Here is a 21,342-nt window from a genome sequence, read left to right on the forward strand (position 1 = left end):
AAAAAAAGCTAGAAGTGTAACAGTGGCTCAAGTTGTAAAGCACTAGCCTAAGGGACAGCACCAGGCCCTGAGTTCAAGACCCAGGACTGGCGCCCATGCACACATGTGTGCGTGCGCACACACACACACACACACACAAGAAATACAGGGTAGAGCATCATCAGTAGGCTAGAAAAGAAGAAATAACATCAAGGATAAAAGAGAAGGTAAAGGAAATATTACACACAGATGCCATTATAAAGAAAAAAAATCTCTGGGCAGCGGTGGCTCACATCTGTAATCATAACTACTCAGGAGGCTGAGTTCTGAGGATCACAGTTTGAAGCAAGCCCAGGCAGAAAAGTCTGTGAGACTCTTATCTACAATTAACCACCAGAAAACCAGAAGTGGTGCTGTGGCTCAAAGTGGTAGAGTGCTAGTCTTGAGCAAAAGTGCTCAGGGACAATGTCTAGGCCTCAAGTTCAAGCTCCAGGACCATCAAAAATAAATAAATAACTAGCATACCAACAATTTTCAAGAACTTAGGACATGTCTGGGGCTGTTTTCTCACATCTATAATCTTAGCTACTAAGGAGGATGAGATCTAAGGATCACTGTTCAAAGCCAGTCTAGGCAGGAAAGTCTGAGACTCTTATCTCCAATTAACCAGCAAAAAGCCAGACTTAGAACCATGGCTCAAGTGGTAGAGCACCATCCCTTGAGAGCAGGAGGACTTGAGTTTATGCCCCAGTATGGGGGGGGGAGTTCTAGGATATGATAAAGAAACCTAACTTAGATGAGTGGTACCTCATACCTGTAAGCCTAGCTACTCAGGAGGCTAAGATCTGATGATCACAGTTCAAAGCCAGCCTGGGAAGGAAAATCGGTGAGACTCTCATCTGTAATAAACTTCTAAGAAAAGTCCAGAAGTGGTGCTGTGGCTAAAGTGGTAGAGCACTAGCCTTGAGCAGAAGAAACTCAGGGACAGCACCCAGGTCTTGAGTTCTATCCCCAGAACTGGCAAACAAGAAAAAAAAAAATTCCAAAGACACCAAACCTAAAAATCCAGTGGTAGGAGAATGAGCTGAGATACAAACTAAAAGCACATAAAATATAAATAAGTAATGCTTATAAATATCAATCTTGGGAAATATATCAATATCTAAGAATAGGAGGCATTGAGAATCTCAAAAAGACCTAAACATGTGGCTGGGAATATAGCCTAGTGGCAAGAGTGCTTGCCTTCCATACATGAAGCCCTGGATTCAAGTCCCCAGCACCACATATATAGAAAACGGCCAGAAGTGGCGCTGTGGCTCAAGTGGTAGAGTGCTAGCCTTGAACAAAAAGAAGCCAGGGACAGTGCTCAGGCCCTGAGTCCAAGGCCCAGGGGACTGGCAAAAAAAAAAAAAAGATCTAAACATAAATAGTTATTACAATTATAATGGTCAAGGTTGTAGTTAAAATGCCAAGATACTGAAATACCAAGGACACTAAAATACCAAAGATACTGAAAGCTGCAAGACTTTACTCTTGCAGGTCAACTATCTTACAAAATTAAACATATCAGAATTACCTCAGAGGCTGGGAATGTGGCCTAGTGGAAGAATGCTTGCCTCAAATACATGAAGCCCTGGGTTCGATTCCTCAGTACCACATATATAGAAAAAAACAGAAGTGGTGCTGTAGCTCAAGTGGTAGAGTGCTAGTCTTGAGTAAAAAGAAGCCAGGGACAGTGCTCAGGCCCTGAGTTCAAGCCCCAGGACTGGCAAAAAAAGAAAGAAAGAAAGAAGAATTACCTCAGACCTAGTGGCAGAAAGCCACAAATGCAGAGAGTAATGTATCAAGCTATAAAAAAAAATAACTGACAACCTGAATTACTACAACCAGAAAATGTATCTTACCAATTTAATGGAGATATAAAAATAAGCATAGCTAAAGTAGTTCATGTCCACAAAGCTTGTAATTATATAAGCTATTAAAGGAATACTATGCATAGAAGAAGACAGTCACAGCAAAGATAACTCAGGAAAGAAGAGATTTCATAACAGGAATAGACAAAAACATGAGAATTATGAGAGCACCAAACTTACTCAACTCAGCAACTATCCAAGATGACTATGGGAGAAAGAGCAAAGAATACTAGAACCAACCTGGAAAACAAAAACCCAACCTGGAATTACAGAAAACAGGAAATAACTCAGAATCATAACCTTTAATATGAATGATCTTAACTTTTTAATCAAAATACAGAACCTGGATAATTAGATTGGCAAGATGTGTTGTCTGAAAGAGACAAGCCTCTTTGGAAGAGGTCCAAACAGAGTGAAGGTGAAGTGATGGAAAAGTGGAAACCAAAAGCAAGGGGAACTGGTTAAACTTTTATATGACAAATTGGACTTTAAGCAAAAGTCAAAGGGATATATATTTGTGGTTTTAGGACCAGTTGTGTTTACTTTACTAAACTGGGTGCACCCATGTGGGGTGTGTTTTAATTCCTGCAAGTTATCTTCCTCACAATTTTTTTTTACCAATATGAAGCAACCCTATTTGTCACTTCTAATTTTGCTTTAAAATTTGCTGTTTTAGGGCTGGGGATATGGCCTAGTGGCAAGAGTGCTTGCCTCGTATACCTGAGGCCCTGGGTTCAATTCCCTAGCACCACATATACAGAAAATGGCCAGAAGTGGCGCTGTGGCTCAAGTGGCAGAGTGCTAGCCTTGAGCAAAAAGAAGCCAGGGACAGTGCTCAGGCCCTGAGTCCAAGCCCCAGGACTGGCAAAAAAAAAAAAAAAAAAAAAAAAAAATTTGCTGTTTTAGACATGAATATTGTTACTCCTGCATTTGCTTAGAGAGAAGAGGGAGAGAGACAGAGAGCAGAGGGGGAGAGAGGGGAGAAGGAGGGAGAGAGGCAGGGAGGGAGGGAGGGAGGGAGGAAGAGAGGGAGGGAGGGAGAGACAAAGACAGAGAGAGAGAATATTTGCTGGTCTTGGTCTTTAACTCAGGGTCTGGGCACTATCTTTAAGATTTTTTCGAGGATAGTGATCTACCACTTAAGCCACAGCTCCATTTCTTTCTTTATTTATTTTTTTTGGCCAGTCCTGGGCCTTGGACTCAGGGCCTGAGCACTGTCCCTGGCTTCTTCCCGCTCAAGGCTAGCACTCTGCCACTTGAGCCACAGCGCCGCTTCTGGCCGTTTTCTGTATATGTGGTGCTGGGGAATCGAACCTAGGGCCTCGTGTATCCGAGGCAGGCACTCTTGCCACTAGGCTATATCCCCAGACCCACAGCTCCATTTCTGACTTTTCTTTTTTGCAGATAATTAGAAATAAGACTTTCATAGACTTTGCTCCTGGCCTGGCTTTGGACTGTGATCCTCATTTCTCAGCCTCTTGAGTAGTCAGGATTACAAGTATAAGCCACCAGCACTAGGTCATGCTTGAAATTTTCCCCCCACATTTCACTCTAAGCCTGCATTTTTCTTTTTTGTAATTTATTTCTTTATTGTCAAAGTGATGTACAGAGGGGTTACACTTTCATTCAGAGGGTAGTGCGTACATTTCTTATCAAACTTGATACCTCCTCCCTCGTTCCCTCCCCTCCCCCACCCCGGTGTTCCCCCTCCCCATTTTCCTCCCCCCATGTATTTATCTATTATTTATTTATTTATTTAATTTATATATTTTTGGTTGATCATGGGACTTGAATTCAGGGCCTGGGCATTATCCCTGAGCTCTTTTGCTCAAGGATAGCACTCTGCTACATTCCCAGGCCTCTAGCACTAATTTTAGTCACCACCGTCATCATTGTTTTTATTAAAGGCCCTAATCAGTGTAATGGCTATAGAAAAATATAAATGCTATAAGGAACAAGAAAAAATAAGACTCTCAGCATTGATACTATCACGAACATTAAAATGTCCAAAAAAAGCTACAGAAAATCTAAAATGAAGAAGAGCAGAAAATTCTCTGGATGAAAAGGTCAATATTCTACAAAATCACATGCAAAGGGCTGGGAATATGGCCTAGTGGCAAGAGTGCTTGCTTCGTATACATGAAGCCGTGGGTTCGATTCCTCAGCACCACATATATGGAAAATGGCCAGAAGTGGCGCTGTGGCTCAAGTGGCAGAGTGCTAGCCTTGAGCAAAAAGAAGCCAGGGACAGTGCTCAGGCCCTGAGTCCAAGGCCCAGGACCGGCAAAAAAAAAAAAAATCAGAGTAAGCTAAGATGTTCAGCACCAGGAGTTTTGATTCTCTAATGGATTTCCAGATACTCTGGCTGCCTTGAGTTCACTTGAAGACCATTAGCCAAGCAGGTACCTAAACTACTCTCATGCCAGCACTGACTGTGTGACCACTCACTCCATGGATTCCTTGAAGCTACACAGCAACCACAGATACTTGCTACTGAAGCCTAACTCCTGCTCCTGAAAACACTGTCCCAATCACAAGTGTTAGGAACTACTTACTTGGGTCATTTTGCAATCACAAGCTTCATTGAACTCTAGAAATGCCTCCAGGCATTTCCACGCAAATGAAAGGTGGAGCCAATCCCTTGGTGGTTCATTAGAAGTCCTCTGATTGGTGTAAGCAGTACATTTTCATGAAAGACTGTTCTGATTTGGCCCGAATGAGTCATCATCTGCATAAAAGACTGCCAGGAGTGAGCCAGGCACCGGTGGCTCAGGCCTGTCATCCTAGCTACTCGGGAGGCTGAGATCTGAAGAGGGTGGTTCAAAGCCAGCCTGGGCAGGCTTTCAACCACCAATCAACCACCAGAAAACCGGAAGTGGCACTGTGGCTCAAGTGGTAGAATGCTAGCCTTGAGCTGAAGAGCTCAGGGACAGCACCCAGGCCCAGATTTCAAGCCCCACAACTGACAAAAAAAAAAAAAAAAAAGACTGCCATAGTTGCTGTACAATATCCTTCCCATGATCCCTTTCTGACTATGTGATTAGTCTGGCTCCTTGTTTGAACTAGCCAAGAGACAACTTGGTATTGCAATGTTAGGCCTAAAAGAAGCATTCTCTTGAGTATTTCTTTCTTATCTACTTTGGAGCTATATCACTACCACTATCACTACTGTATCACTATCTGTATCGCTGGTCATACAAAAAGCAGATGGTAGAAATAGTGCTACAGGGGGATATGGCCTAGTGGCAAGAGTGCTTGCCTCGTATATATGAGGCCCTGGGTTCAATTCCCCAGCACCACATATACAGAAAATGGCCAGAAGTGGCGCTGTGGCTCAAGTGGCAGAGTGCTAGCCTTGAGCAAAAAGAAGCCAGGGACAGTGCTCAGGCCCTGAGTCCAAGCCCCAGGACTGGCAAAAAAAAAAAAGATTTCGGGCTGGGAATATGGCCTAGTGGCGAAAGAGCTTGCCTCGTATACATGAGGCCCTGGGTTCGATTCCCCAGCACCACATATACAGAAAACGGCCAGAAGTGGCGCTGTGGCTCAAGTGGCAGAGTGCTAGCCTTGAGCAAAAAGGAAGCCAGGGACAGTGCTCAGGCCCTGAGTCCAAGGCCCAGGACTGGCCAAAAAAAAAAAAAAAAAAAAAAAGAAATAGTGCAGCAAAAGTAGCGGCAGCAGCAATAGCAGCAGTAGCAAAGAAAAAGCAGAAGGAATGAGAGCCAAGACAACCGAACAATAAGGGCTATGAATCACTGAAGGCAACAAACTGTGGGGCCTGTTTGCTAGAAGTTCCAGAGAGTTGCCAAGCCTTAACAGCTAAGATTTCAGACACTTGAAGCCTAAGGGTTGTAACACTAGCCACTATTCAAGGCTGAGGATCTTGACATTCTATGCCTGTCCCTGTACAGTTGAATGTCCCAGCCTCTGAAGACTGTATCAAAGCTGAAACCAGACAGCACTGCCTGTTGCTACTTGCTGCTGTGCGCCGCTGCTGGAAGCTATGGATTATAATCACTACAAGTGTCAAGGACATCAGTGGTTAAGCTCAAAGCAAAAAGCCCCCACCCAGAGTGTCCACAGTCACGGGCTCTCGCTTCTAAAGCCTGGAGCCACAGGTCTCTCCCTCTCAGGGCTTAGAGCTATGGAGCTTCCAGTCCAGTCTCTGGGCCTCAAGCAGTCAAAGGTTCAGGATTGCCAGCACTGTAAGAATTTCTCCCTGTCTACCCGTAAAGCCATCTAGGCAGAAAGAAAAGGACCCCAGTTAGCTGATGAGAAAGAGAAAGGAGAGAGAGGAATCAGATGGACTTGAGCCATGCCTCCAGCCCATCATTTTTCTAGTTAATTGGAGTTTGATGACTTTTCTGCCCATGCTGGATTTGAACCGCTAGCCTCTGATCTCAGTACTTTAAGCTCATGAAGACTTACAGACTATGAACAAGAAGTACCAGCAGCTCATGCCTAGAATCTTAGCTACTCAGAAGTTTGAGACCTGAGGACCTGTTTGAAGCCAGTGTAGTCAAGAAAGTCTCTGTAACTCCTCTCCAATTAACAACCAAAAGAAGAAGAAGAAGAAGAAGAAGAAGAAGAAGAAGAAGAAGAAGAAGAAGAAGAAGAAGAAGAAGAAGAAGAAGAACAAGAAGAAGAACAAGAAGAAGAACAAGAAGAAGAACAAGAAGAAGAAGAAGAAGAAGAAGAAGAAGAACAAGAAGAAGAACAAGAACAAGAAGAAGAACAAGAAGAAGAACAAGAATCACCAAAAGTGGAACTTTGGGAGTTGGGAATGTGGCCTACTGGTAGAGTGCTTGCCTAGCATACATGAAGCCCTGGGTTCGATTCCCCAGCACCACATATACAGAAAACGGCCAGAAGTGGCGCTGTGGCTCAAGTGGCAGAGTGCTAGCCTTGAGCAAAAAGAAGCCAGGGACAGTGCTCAGGCCCTGAGTCCAAGTCCCAGGACTGGCAACAAAAACAAAACAAATAAACAAAACAAGTAGAAATGTGGCTCAAGTGGTAGAGCACTATCCTTGGAGGAAAAAGTTTAGGGATAGCACTCAGGTACTGAATTCAAGCCACAGTACCAGCACCATAAAAGAAAAAAGTACTGGGGAGTACAGTGATAGAGTACTTGCATGGCTTAAGTGTGGCCCTGAGATCAAGCTCCAGTGGAACAAAAGTTAAGGTGCAGCCTGGGAATGTGGCTCAGTGGTAGAGCGCTTGCCTAGCATGCATGAGGCCCCGGGTTCGATTCCTCAGTACCACATAAACAGAAAAGACCAGAAGTGGTACTGTGACTCAAGTGGCAGAGTGCTAGCCTTGAGCAAAAGAAATTCAGCAACAGTGCCCAAGCTCTGAGTTCAAGCCCCAGGACTGGGGAAAAAAAGAAAAGGCCAATCAAAGAGACTTCATCTCTGATTAACCGGGAAAATGGGGGACTAGTATCATTCAAGTGGTGAAGTGCCCACTCTGAACAAGAAAGATGAACAAAAAGGGTGAAGTCCTGAGTTCAAGCCTCAGTACCAACACACACACACACATACACACACATGCGCGCATGCACCCACACATGTACATACACACGTACACACACACTACAAAGTACACTGCAAATAACAAGTGTAAGAATGTGGAGTATTGGAACACTTGTACACTGTCAGTAGGAATATAAAAATATGGGAATGCTATAGGAAGCAGCATGGTAGATTTTTAAACAATTAAAAATAAACTATTTATAATTCCTAGCTACTCAGGAGGCTGAGATCTGAGGATCATGGTTCAAAGCCAGTCCAGGCAGGAACATCTTGACACTCTTTTTTTTTTTTTTGGTCAGTCCTGAGACTTGGACTCAGGGCCTGAGCACTGTTCCCTGGCTTCTTTTTGCTCAAGGCTAGCACTCTGCCACTTGAGTCACAGCGCCCCTTCTGGCCGTTTTCTGTATATGGGGTGCTTGGGGAATCGAACCCAGGGCCTCATGTATACGGGGCAAGCACTTTTGCCACTAGGCCATATCTCCAGCCCCCACATGACACTCTTATCTCCAATTAACCATCAGAAAACTGGAAGTGGAGCTATAGCTCAAAGTGGTAGAGCACTAGGTTTGAGCAAAAGAGCTCAAGGACAGCCTCCAGGCCCTGAGTTCAAGCCCCATGATTGACCAAAAAAATAATAATAAACTACCCCAAAACTCAGAATTCTTCTTCTAGGCAGAAACCTGGAATAATGCTTGGTGTTGGTGTCTCACACCTGTAATCCTAGCTACTCAGGAGGCTGAGATCTGAGGATGATTATTCTAACCCAGCCCAGAGAGGATAGTCTGTGAGACTATCATCTCCAATAAATTACCAAAAAGCCAGAAGTAGAGCTAGAGCTGTGACTCAGGTGATAGAGCACTAGCCTTGAAAAAAATTCAGGAACAGTGACCAGGCCTTGAGTTCTAGCCAAGGATGGCACAAAAAAAAGAAGAAAAAGAAAATAAATGAACAACCTATCTAATAGCAGAAATGTGTGTGTGTGTATTTCTATATCCATGTTCATAGTAACATTATTCACAATAGCCAAAAAGTAAAAGCAACCCAATTATCCATCGCAGATAAATGGGTAATCAAACTGTAGTATTTATGGAAAATGAAATAACCTTTCTGAAAAGAAAAAAATACAGGACTGGGAACATGGCTTAGTGGTAGAGTGCTTCTTGCCTTGCATGCATGAAGCTCTGTGTTCAATTCCTCAGCACCACATATATAGAAAAAGCCGGAAATAGCGATGTGGCTCAAGTGGTAGAGTGCTAGCCTTGAGCAAAAAGAAGCCAGGGACAGTGCTCAGGCCCTGAGTCCCAAGCCCCAGCACTGGAAAAAAAAAATGTGTGTGTGTGTGTGTGTGTGTGTGTGTGTGTGTGTGTGTGTGTACACAGCTCAGAAGCCCCAGGCCTGGCAAAAAAAAATAAATAAATCTCAGGAGGCTGAGCTGTTGTGTGGGTGTGTTAGTACTGGAGTTTGAAGTCTAGGCTTCACATTCAGCTGTGCTCAGCTGTTCTTGTGCAAGCAAGTGGATTGAGATCAAGGCCTTGAGTTGAAAACCAGGCACCGAGCTGCGCGCAGGTGTCTCACTGTGGGGACCGCCCCAGGGGAGCTAGGGGCTAGCGGCGTAGAGCCAGGTACGCCCGGAGCTCTGCTGCCAACAGCAGGGTCGCTCCATGCTCTCGGGCAAGCCCAGGGAGCATTAAGGCATGAGTTGGCTCCGCCCCAGGCCTGCGCCTCCTGGAAAGTCCAATCTACTGGTGATTCGCCTACGCACGCAAGCAGCTCACACGTGTAAGCCTAGCTCCGCAGGAGGCCACAGCTGACATGGCAGCTCAAAACCAGCCCAGGCAGGAAAGCTTGAAAACGGAAGTGCTACTGTGGCTCAAGTCTTACAGCAGGAGATAAGGAAAAACAAAACAAAAGCTAAGGGACAGACAAAGCCCAGGCTCTGAGTTCAAGCCCTGCTAGGGGCACACACACACACACACACACACACACACACACACACACACACACAGTTCCAGCAAAAAGAATAAGGAAACATAACAAAAAGTATTCATGAGTCCCACAGAAATAAAAGAGATCACAAATCAGAAGACTTCAAACTGTGCTTCTTTACTCCCACACACACCTGCTGCACACACACCAGAAAAATGTGCATTCTGTTCTGCCAACACAAGAGGGCACTCTTGAACTAAGAAACCTGGGAAACAGCCCTCTTTACACAATGATTGAAACTGGAAAACAAAACTTTTCAAAATGCACAGAAACAGCAAGCACAAATGTTATATGAAGAAAGCTAAAAATGAAAATCAGCACTTTAAAAGCTAATCATAAAACAGGAAAATCGGGAATATGGCCTAGTGGCAAGAGTGCTTGCCTCGTATACATGAAGCCCTGGGTTCGATTCCCCAGCACCACATATACAGAAAATGGCCAGAAGTGGCACTGTGGCTCAAGTGCTAGCATTGAGCAAAAAGAAGCCAGGGACAGTGCTCAGGCCCTGAGTTCAAGCCCAGGACTGGCAAATAAATAAATCAATAAATCAGGAAAATCAAAATACATCATTCAGCTGTGCTCAGCTGTACTTGTGCAAGCAAATGGATTGAGCTCAAGGCCTTGAGTTGAAAACCAGGCTCGGAGCTGTGCATGGGTGGTTCATACTTGTAATGCTAGCTACTCCGGAGGCCAGATCTGAGGACTGCAGCTCAGAACCAGCTCAGTAGGGAAGTCTATGGGACTCTTACCTCCAATTAACCACCAACAAGATGCTGTGGCTCACGCCCGGGCACTGGTGGCTCATGCCTGCAATCCTAGCTCCTCAGGAGGCTGAGATCTGAGGATCACAGCTAGATGCCAGCCCAGGGAGGAAAGTCCACCAGAAAACAGAAAGTGGCGCTGTGGTTCATGTGGTAGAGAGCTAGCCTTGAGAATAAATGAGAAGCTCAGAGACAGTGCCCAGGCCCTGAGCGCAAGCCCCAGGACCAGCAAAAAAAAATTTTTTTAAAGAGTAGGAGCTGGGGGCTGGGGATATGGCCTAGTGACAAGAGTGCCTGCCTCATATACATGAGGCCCTGGGTTCGATTCCCCAGCACCACATATACAGAAAATGGCCAGAAGTGGCACTGTGGCTCAAGTGGCAGAGTGCTAGCCTTGAGCAAAAAGAAGCCAGGGACAGTGCTCAGGCCCTGAGTTCAAGCCCCAGGACTGGCCAAAAAAAAAAAAAAGATTAGGAGCAGAGTTGGTCAAAATAGACTACACTAAGTTCAAATCATGTAACCTTTTAGAAAGAGGAATCCCAAGAAAATAAGCACCAGGAAATGAATACTTGCAAGAGAGGAAGTGGTTGGTGCCAAGGACACAATGGTAGATGAAGGAAGAGGGGAAGAGGGGGAAGGAATACAGTCAAGAATTCATTGTATATACCACAGAAGAAAAGTAAGGGAAGGGGCGGGTTGAAGGAGAATGAAAATGTTGAAGGGAGTGACGCTAATTAAGCTGTATCATAGTCATAAAGTGCTTTGTTAAATGGCACCTCCTTTACACAATTACTCTAATAATCAAGTTGTTTTCGGGTTTTTTATACATCAAGATAAAATGGGTAGGGACAGGAGGTAAAAACTGGGAGACAAGGAAAGGTGACATTGTTCAAAGAGAAAAATGCTCATTCCCTGACTTATGTAACTCTAACCCCTCTGTACATCAGCTTTATAACAAAAATGTTTTAAAGGAAAAAAAATCATTTCAGGGAAATAAAGGTGGCAGCTAGATTTATTAGCTATCCAAAGGGGTTTGGGGGTGTGACTCATGTGGTAGAGCCCTTGCCCCAAAAAGCAAGGCGGTCCTGAGCTCAACTCCTCTCTCTCCCTCTGTCTGTCTGTCTGTCTGTCTGTCTGTCTGTCTGTCTCTCTCTCTCTCTCTCTCTCTCTCTCTCTCTCTCTCTCTCACACACACACACACACACACACGGGAAAAGTTTAAAATATAATAACTAGTATTGAGAAAAGGGATTCAGATAGCGAATAAGATAAAATAATCAGTCATTAGAATCAGACAGAAAGGGCTGGGGAACGTGGCTTAGTGGTGGAGCGCTTGCCTAGCATGCAACAAGCCCTGGGTTCAATTCCTCAGCACCACATACACAGACAAAGCCAGTAGTGGCGCTGTGGCTTGTGTGCTAGAGCAGTAGTAGTAGCCTTGAGCACAGAGAGGCTCAGGGACAATGCCTAGGCCCAGAGTTCAAGTCCTAGGACTGACCAAAAAAAAAAAAAAAAAGGAGGAGGGGAGAGAGACAGGGGGGAGAGAGAGAGGAAGGAATTCAAATGCTGGCATAGGAGAGAGGGGGAAGGAGACGGAGTGAGAGGTAGTATGATCCTTATTGTGTGAGAGAGAGCCCAACGTGTGTACAGTCCCCAAGGAAGAACTATATATTTATTTATTTATATATGGGTCTCAGGTAAAACGACACTAGAAAGGTGACAAGAGTACAACAGGCAGCTAGCTATCAGAGTAGAAGCAAACACGAGAGGTTATATGACAGTCCGGCCGGGACCGCAACAAAAGGGCTGGGAAGCGCCCGCGGGTTTCGAACCACCACGAGGCGGGGAGCCACCCGTGTGCGGTTGTGACTGCTGCAGACCGAAGGAACCGCTGAGCTAAGGCCAGCCCGGCAGCGGAGCCCGGATTAGCGTCTCTTGACTGGGAAGGAAGCCTACGTCACGGCGTGAGCCACGCCCCGGCGTGAGCCACGCCCCCACGCGGTCCCGGGAGTGCCGGGGCCAGATCCCCGATCCCCTCCCCGCCCCGCAGGTCTCCGGGTGCCCCCGGCCCCGTCACCGGGCTCCAAGTGTCCTTTTCAAGGTACAGACTGCCTCCCAGACGCGCCCGGGACCCCCCAGCCCCCCTCCCAGCATGACTTCCTGCGTGGGCTCGCCTTTCTGCTCGGGATTGGAACTCCGGCTTTTTTCCTCAGGGAAAGGTAGAGATCCCTTCAAGGCAGGTTTCTCTTTTCTTGGCATTTTCTTCCACCTGCTAATGTGGCCATACGTACATACAGTAGCCTAATTCCTGGCTTGCAGGAAATGTTGGGTATTCCTTTTTATTTATCTAACAGTCTCGGGGAACTTTGCTGTCAGTACACATAGGCCTAAGTCGCTTATAATCACTGCATTTTCCTGCCTCAGCTTCTTGTTTGTGGTACTGGGGACCAAATATGTTCCTTATCAAGACCCACAGAGGGGTTTGCCTCGTATACTTGAAGCCCTGGGCTCGATTCCCCAGCACCACATATATAGAAAATGGCCAGAAGTGGCACTGTGGCTCAAGTGGCAGAGTGCTAGCCCTGAGCAAAAGGAAGCCAGGGACAGTGCTCAGGCCCTGAGTTCAAGGCCCAGGACTGGCCACAAAAACAACAACAAAAATCAAGACCCACAGAGCTTCAAGTGCTACAGAAAGGTGTATGGAAACAGGGTGCTAGCAATGGCTCACACCTACAATCCTAGCTACTCAGGAGGCTGAGATCTGAGGATCTCTGTTCAGAGCCAGCTTGCACAGGAAAGTCCGTGAGACTGATCACCAACTAAGCACCAGAAAACCAAGTGGAGCTGTGGCTCAAAGTGGTAAGAGCACTAGCCTAGAATGACAAAGCCCAGGGATAGTGCTCAGGCCCTGAGTTCAAGCCTCGTGAACACCAAATAAAAATAAAAATAGAAGAGGATATGAGCTAGAGAAAGAAAACCCACGCTTTGGCCATCTGTTAATCCAAATGGATATCTTTACTCGAGTATAGAGGCAGCAAAAAGGACTTCCCAAGTTATCTGATGTTTAAGTTACTACTATTCCTTTTGATGTAAGACTTTTTCTTCTACATTCCCTGGACTTGGCACAATCTCAGCCAGAAGAAAGCAATGTTCTGTTTGTTGAGTTTGCTTTTAACAGTCACTCTGTGCCATCTAATCAAGTCAGAACATAGTAGAGAAGGCCAGTGGTTATCTGTGGAAGACATTTTTAGTTGTTACAAACTGAAGGGTGTTATTGTGTGTAGGACAGGGATGTTGCTAAACATCCTACAATGTGCAGAACAGGCCCTGCCTACAACGAAGACTTCAACAGCTCAAAACATTGAGTGCCAAAATTGAGTGACCCAGTACACACACAAACTGCAAATAGTAAGAAACACCCAGTTCAACCCTAAGATGTGCTGCTCAGGGTCAAAGGAGCCTGAAATTACAGAAAGCTCAACAGTTTTGTCCGGGCCCTATGTACAAAGAATGTTAAGATGTGAAGAGCTGGACACCAGTGGCTCATGCCTATAACTCTAGCCACTCAAGAGGCGGAGATCTGAGAATTACAACTCAAAGCCAGCCCAGGCAGACAAACCCCCAAGACTTGTATTTTATACACCGGAGACCGGGACTCAAACTGGATACTTGCCACTTTCTCTCACTAGCTAGCACCCTGGAGCTTCCCCTCCGGCCCCTAATCCCCAAGACCCAGTAACTAGCAAACCCCTGGAAGTGGAGGCGTGGCTCGAGTGGTATAGCAACAGTCATAAATGAAAATGAAAGGGCTGGGCTGGGGATATGGCCTAGTGGCAAGAGTGCCTGCCTCATATACATGAGGCCCTGGGTTCGATTCCCCAGCACCAGACCACACATACAGAAAATGGCCAGAAGTGGCGCTGTGGCTCAAGTGGCAGAGTGCTAGCCTTGAGCAAAAAGCCAGGGACAGTGCTCAGGCCCTGAGTCCAAGCCCCAGGACTGGCCAAAAAAATAAATAAATAAATGAAAATGAAAAAGCCATGTAAGAGTGCAAGGCCTGGAGCTCAAGCTGCAGTACCAGCACCAAAACAAAGGGAGAGGGAGAGGAGATCCCTTTAAAGAAAGGCTATGTGCAAATTCTCAATGTGGGAAGGAAACACGCACACACAGGAAAGAAGATGGAATGTTCCCATCAAATGTAAAACAGGCCCAGTCTGTCATTTATTATGCATGTCGTATGAGACCCAAGGGATCCCATAGCAAGCTTTTTTGGCTGTTGTATTTTTTGGGGGGGGGAGGGGAGGGTGGTTTGTATTGTTTTTTTCATTTTTTTTTCTTCCTTTGCATCAAACAGGTTCCTCCAAGAACCTGCTCGCAAGGAAGACAAAACAGAAAAATCCTCAGTAAGGTGAAACAAACAGGAAATGCTGAAACAGCCTACATCAAAAGAACAATGTTAAAAAACTCACCAGACACAAACCACACCACTCATCCCATTTAATTGCCTGTTACATGCGCTGAGGAAACCAAGAACATTAGGCCCCAGGGCAGCAGTGCTCTGAGATTCCAGCTCAGGCCCCCTCTTTGTGACAGATTCATGCACACATATCCACACACGCCATTGACCCAGGCAGCGGTACACATGCATGCACAGGTGGCGAAGAACCACAGAGGAAGATGGCGAAAGGAGGAGCTGGTCAGATCCCTTCGGTTGCAGGCAAACAAGAGTTAAAATTTAAACAAAGGCAGAACGCAGGAGAAAACTGGGATGCTCAGACAGGAGGTTGGATAGATGAAGAGGGAAAGATGCAGGGGAAGTTTCTGGAGAGCAGCCTCTGATGGAGATGTCTTCATTTATCAGGAGCTCAGATGGGAAGAGGTCTTGTGACTCCGGTGACAAACTAAGGTCGAAGGAATGCGCAGCAGCACTACCTCTGAATCCTGTGCCCTCCCCCAAGGCAGAGGGAATCACAGTCACCCACCCCCGAGTCCTTCCATTAACACTCTTAAGGACTTTCCCCAGTATCCAAAAGGAATGACCCCCACCCCCCCAACACACACACACACACACACACACACACACACACACACACACACACACACAGTTAGGTCCAGCATAGGCCAAAATGAGGCCCATCGCAGAGAGGCTCAGTAGCTCTTCTTGGTGGAACCAAAGCCAGAGAAGCCCATCACGGCTGCCATCTCATCATCCTCCTCAAAGGTCAAGTCCTCCTCCGCTCTCCTTTTCTTCTCCTTCTGCTTCTCTTTCTTGTATGCTTTAGCCTTTTCTTCCTGGAAGCGGGGACAAAGAAGGAAATCACTCAGAATCAGTTGAGATGTTTTTGAAAGAGACATTGAGCATTGAAATTCTTATCTTTAGGAGAAAGTAAAATCTCAAAGGCAGTAAAATCTCAAAATCAGTGGTAGAGAACTTACTAGCCTGGCACATGTATAAGGCCCTAGGATCAATCCAGCACCAAAATATTAATTAATTAATTAAATTTAATAAGGGACAAGCAGGGTGCCAGTGGCTCACACTTGTAATCTTAGCTACTCAGGAGGCTGAGATCTGAGGACATGGTTCAAAGCCAGACTGGGCAGAAAAGTCTGTGAGACTCTTATCTCCAATTAATTGCAGAAAAAAGCCAGAAGCGAAGCTGTGGCCCAAGTGGTAGAGAGCTAGCTTGAGCACACAGAGGCTCAAGGACAGTGCCCAGGCTCTGAGTTCAAGCCCCAGGTCCAACAACAACAACAACAAAAAAAAAGACAAAGAAATGTTAGCTTACAATCCTACACCCCAAGGTTCAACTCTAGTTTTTAACAGGGTTATAGGAAAAAACTATACTGCATTCTGGAGTATGGGGTACATGCCAGGAACTGCTCCAAGTAATACACACACACTAAGATCTATAATACGGAGAGACTGAGGCATATAAGGGTTAAGTAACTTGCTCCAGATTCATAACAAGTAAGTATAAGGAGCAGAATGCTAGCCCTATCAGCCTGGACTCACAGGCCACTTGAGGATTAAGTACATTTAGTTAATCCCACCTGTAGTTTTGTTGGGTTTTTCTTTTTCTTTTTTAGATGTTTGGTTTTTTGGGGGAAGAGGGGAACTATGTATGTATGTGAAGAAAGGGCAAATCTTTATGCCTGCCCCTCAATTTTTGCCATGGATCTAAAATTGTGCTAGAAAAAGCCCTGGGTTCGATTCCCCAGCACCACATATATAGAAAATGACCAGAGGTGGCGCTGTGGCTCAGATGGCAGAGTGCTAGCCTTGAGCAAAAAGAAGTCAGGGACAGTGCTCAGGCCCTGAGTCCAAGCCCCAGAACTGGCCAAAGGAGAGGAAAAAAAAAAGTTAAATCTTAAAAATTGTATGAAAGAGTAATTGTCCAAAATATATATGGAGAAAAAAAGGCTAGATTTAAAGCCATACGTCTCAAAGGATAAAAAGTTTTCCCCTCCTATAAAGCAAATCCAGGGATATCACTTGGGGTGAGAAGAGTGGATTGAAAAAGTCCACCCATATTTCCCAAGATAAATATCAGAGATGGGAGAGCCTCACCTCTTCTCTGAGTTCCTTCATCCTTTCCTCAAAATCATAGTCCTTCTGCTTCTCTTCCATCTTCTTCTTATTGACTTCAAAGCGTTTCTTCACCTGATCCAGGGTGGAGCGTTCCACACGCATAGACATGCCCAGGTTCCGTTGATCTGGGTGAGGTCAATAGTGAAGGCAAGGTTATAACAACATCTCCAGTCCCTGAAAAAGTTTAGTGCTAGCTTAAAAAAAACCCCACAAACTCTCCATATAAAACACAGCAAAACTAATGGCAAAAATAAAGCAACCAGAAGAGCTCCTCAGTCATCAAAAAGGACCAGCAAACCCGGCACTGGTGGCTTACGCCTGTAACACTACCTACTCAGGAGGCTGAGATCTGAGGATTGCAGTTCAAACCCAGACCAGGCGGGAAAGTCCATGAGATGCTTATCTCCAATTAATTGCCAAAAAAGCAGGAAATGGTGCTGCGGTTCTAGCAGGTAGAATACTAACATTGAGCAAAAAAGTTCAAAGATGGCACCCAGACTCTGACTTCAAGTCTAAAGACTGCCATGTGTGCGCATGCGTGCGTGCACACACACAGACCAGAGAAAAACTTTTCCCTCCTATTCCTCCCCCTCCAAAACCCAAAACACAGTCCCAATCCTGGTCACAAACTACCTCCAAGCCTTACGTTTCTTTCCATTAATATGATCCAGGAAGTTGATAGAGTCTTTCACCACACAGTCACAAACATTGCAGTAATATCTGACAGGTAAGAAAAAGAAACAATATGTGAATCAAATCTAATCTTAAGAACTTTACTGTTTTTAACCAAGAAACAAAACTTTATAATAAGGTGTTAAGTCTTCATTTTCATAAACCCTTCATTCCTAGGAGAGCCAATGATAGCTTCACTCTCCCCTTGTTCCCAGCCTCCTCCCAGTCTGTACCAAAGTGATCTGTGACTAAAAATATGACAGAATTATATGATGCCTGTAGTCCTAGCTACTCAGGAGGCTGAGATCTGATGAGGATCATCGTTCAAAGCCAGCTCAGGCAGGAAAATCTGGGAGACTCTTAACTCCAATTAATCACCCAAAAGCCCTAAGTGGAGCTGTGGCTCAAGTGGTAGAGCGCTACCCTTGAATAAAAAGGGAAAGCACCTAGGCCCTAAGATGAAGCCCCAGGACCAGCACCAAAAAACAAAAAGACCCTGAGCTAGAATCACTTTGTAAGCTACTCCCAGATTCTTTGCTCAGATTATGAGTTGTTATTTTATGCTGCTAAACTGTTTGGTACAAAGGATAACAAAGGAATGATGACCCTGGGTTTACTAAACAGCTCCAAAAAGTGTCACTTAATTGCTGTTTTCCACCTGCTGGCAATCATAGATAGAGAGCAATAGTAGGAAAAGAGTGATAAGCTCCTGTGGAACCCTTATAGGGTATAGTTTTGGTTTGGGAAGAAGGTATCTAAACAGGTACCTTCCATAACTATAATACATAACAACTACAGCCTTTACTATTCTAGGACCTCAGCCTCTTTTTTCACTATTAACAACTCCTTGGATCTAATCCAATGCCAACTAATTTATCCCCTAGAGACATCTCAGTAATCCCATCATTTCTCCTTACAGAACAAATAAATAATCCCTTTGAAGATATGAAGAAGTTATAGTCCTAATATGAAGAAGACCACAGTATGACCACTCCTAGAGATACTCCAGTATTAATTTGAGACTGGGGAGGCCAAATAAAGACAAATCTAGGGATAAAATTATAAGCACCAAGATAGCTAGCCTAGGGCTAAGGTCCTACCTCACTACTTCCTAAAACCAACTACAGAGTTAATTATTAGGCCCACTTTTGGCTTCAGAGGAAGCTACTCACCCTCCCATCTCAGACTGTGGGGTTGTCTTGGTAATGACAATTGTCTTCCCAAGCTTGGATTCCAAGTCCACTTTATAGTCCCTGTGACGCAAAAGCTCCCGCTTGACTGGCTGCACGGGTTTTCCTGAAACATAGTGGGAAAGAAAGACCCTCAATATATTAGTTCCTCAGTCAAAAGGGAAAATACATGAGACCCCAAATTCAGAGGACAACTCTCACTCCTTTCATTCTTTCAAGAGGGACATCAATGAGCATTTAGCAGTAGCTAGGAAGAACATGGCATCAGAAATGATAAGCAATACCTAACTTTCTATGCTTTTTCTCTATTTTAAAGTGAGCATATCTAAAAGCAGTAAGTTCTCTACTCACTAACGGAACTGAAGGGAAAGAACTCTAAATTTTCATGAGAAGCAAGTCTTTCAAAAGAGCAAGGATGCTTATTAAGGCTTGCAGGCAGATACTCTAGCCTAACACAAAAAGGAATCTTATGGATTAAAGTTTTAAAATGGAGACCAGTGTTTAGGAAATGTGTTCACATAACCAACAGGCAAAGCACTATTTATAACACGTTAGAAAAAAACTAAAAGTGTGTTCAAGGTGGTGTGGGAGTAAAGTAGATCTGTTTAAAAGCATGAGAAAATAGGACAGGGCCTGAGCACTGTCCCTGGCTTCTTTTTGGTCAAGGCTAGCACTCTACCACTTGAGCCTCAGCACCACTTCCGGCTTTTTGTTTATGTGGTGCTGAGGAAAATGAACCCAGGGCTGCAAGTATACCAAGCTCTACCACTAAGCCATAATCCCAGCCCTGACATTTCCTTTTGTAAAATGGATTCTATGAGAGGGGAACTCTCTGATAGGGTGGCAAGGCAGAGAAATGGAGCCACTGAACCGTCCTTGTGAGGACCTCTGCTTTCCTCACACTATATGGGAAGATCTTGATGCGATCAAGAATGCTTTCCTTCTCCTTAAGAAAATTTCAAAGGACAAGCTGGGCCCTGGTGGCTCAAGCCGGAAATCACAACCACGCAGGGGTCTGAGATCTGAGGAAGGTTTGAAGTCAGACTAGGTAGGAAAGTTAGTGAGGTTGCAGAAGTGAAGCTATGGTTCAAGGGACAGAACACTAAGTGGAAAAAGCTAAACAACAGCCCTAGGTCGGGGGGGGGGGGGGAGGAGGGGAGCGGGGGGGGGGGGGGGGAGACACGGGACACGGGACCGGGGACGGACAGACCTCACCTCAGCAGCACAACACTTCAGGAAAGCACTGAATGAGCCAAGCAGAGGCAAAGCAAAGCAAGGAAAGTGGAGGGAGGCCGAGGGGAGGAAGCACCACAAAACCACTCTGGTCCACCACCACGCTCTCACTTTTTACAGAAACCCAGAATCAGGGGAGCAACAATGCCCGAGTTCAGATCGCAGCGCCTTCCACCTCCCCACTCGAGCGCCGCTCGCCGCATCGCCCCTAGGCACCCTGGAGCCCCAGACGAAGCGAGCACCCACCATCCTTCTTTTCTCTCTCTTCCGTGAGTCTCTTCTCCGCAAGTTTCTCGTATTCATCTTTGTCCCACTTTCGGCGAAAGTCCAAGTTTTTTGTCTGTAGAGGGGGGGGGGGAAAGTGTTCGGAATCCGTCGCTACCCGCGTCCGGACCCCGAGAGGACCGAGAAGCGGCGCCACCTGGCCGCGAAGGCCGCCCCCCGGACTCTCGGGAAGCCAGGTCGCCGGGGACGGCACCGAGAGCCACCGGCGGACCTCGGGACCCCAACCCCGGAGACCTCCGCCATCCACTGTCCCCGCGCCGGGCCCTACGGCAGTCCTCGGGCCCGGACACCCGGACCACGAAGAAATGCCGGGCCGTCGGGTGTCCGAGTCTGTCCTTACCCAGCCCTGAAAGAGGGACCCTCACCCCGCACACCGCCTCCTCGCACACAACACCTACCCCGCTGCCGGACGCCATCTTCACGCCGAAGTGAATGGGAAGCCGTAAAATGTCGCAAAAGGAGACCTGCTGCCGTAAGGCACGCCCTCCTTCCAATAAGATTAGAGGAATTCTGATACAGGCTCGCTGGCCCCGCCTCTGCTCCAAGGAGACGGCGCAGGCGCACTGGGTGTGTGAAGCAACACGGAAGTAAGGGCCGGGGCAAACGGTCCCGTCCCCACAACCCTCCAGCCCCCCCAGCCCCGCTGCCCCATGGGTTTCAAAACAAGCTTGAATGGGTTGGCTGACCAATTCAAAAACTAGTTCCTCCTTTTACAAAGGAGAAAACTGAGGTTATGGGACAGTGCCCTCGTGTCTAATCAGCTTTGTGGGCACTGCCAAACGTTCCTAAGCCTTCTTTTGTGGGGCTATTTATGGGTCTGCCCCTTTTACCAGCACACACCAGAGGGACAAGGCCCTGACCACACCAGTGTTTGCGAAGGCACGGAAGAAAAGAACTTTTTGAACTTGGGATCGTGTGTGTGGCGCAGACGTGGGGCTTGAACTCAGGGGCTGAGTGCTGTCCCTGAGTGTTATTGCTCAAGGCTAGTGCTCGCACCACTAGAGCCAAACCTCCACCATGGGCATTCCTCCCCACCCCAACCACCCCCCGGCCCCCCACCCTCGGTGGCTAATCAAAGTTTCACCGACTTTCCTATTCAGGCTGACTTCAAACTTCAATCCTAAAATCTCAGCTTCCTGGGTAGCTGGGATTACAGCATGAACCACCGGCGCCCAAGTTGGGACCACCATCATATGGTTAAACTAA

At 46.2% G+C, this 21,342-nt stretch overlaps 1 protein-coding gene across 1 annotated transcript; it reads right to left on the reverse strand.

The window, feature by feature from the left end:
- Positions 1 to 14,461: 14,461 nt before the first annotated feature.
- Positions 14,462 to 20,605, reverse strand: Zmat2 (zinc finger matrin-type 2). Its single transcript, XM_048331522.1, has 6 exons — positions 20,535 to 20,605; positions 20,098 to 20,191; positions 18,601 to 18,724; positions 17,403 to 17,476; positions 16,736 to 16,881; positions 14,462 to 15,459 (listed from the first exon to the last, which is right to left on the reverse strand). Exons 1-6 carry the CDS (start codon positions 20,550 to 20,552, stop codon positions 15,316 to 15,318), a joined length of 600 nt encoding a protein of 199 aa, XP_048187479.1. The 5' UTR covers positions 20,553 to 20,605; the 3' UTR covers positions 14,462 to 15,315.
- Between the last annotated feature and the right edge of the window lie 737 nt (positions 20,606 to 21,342).

Source organism: Perognathus longimembris, chromosome 22, assembly GCF_023159225.1.
Source record: "Perognathus longimembris pacificus isolate PPM17 chromosome 22, ASM2315922v1, whole genome shotgun sequence".
In the NCBI taxonomy this organism is placed as follows: Eukaryota; Metazoa; Chordata; class Mammalia; order Rodentia; family Heteromyidae; genus Perognathus; species Perognathus longimembris.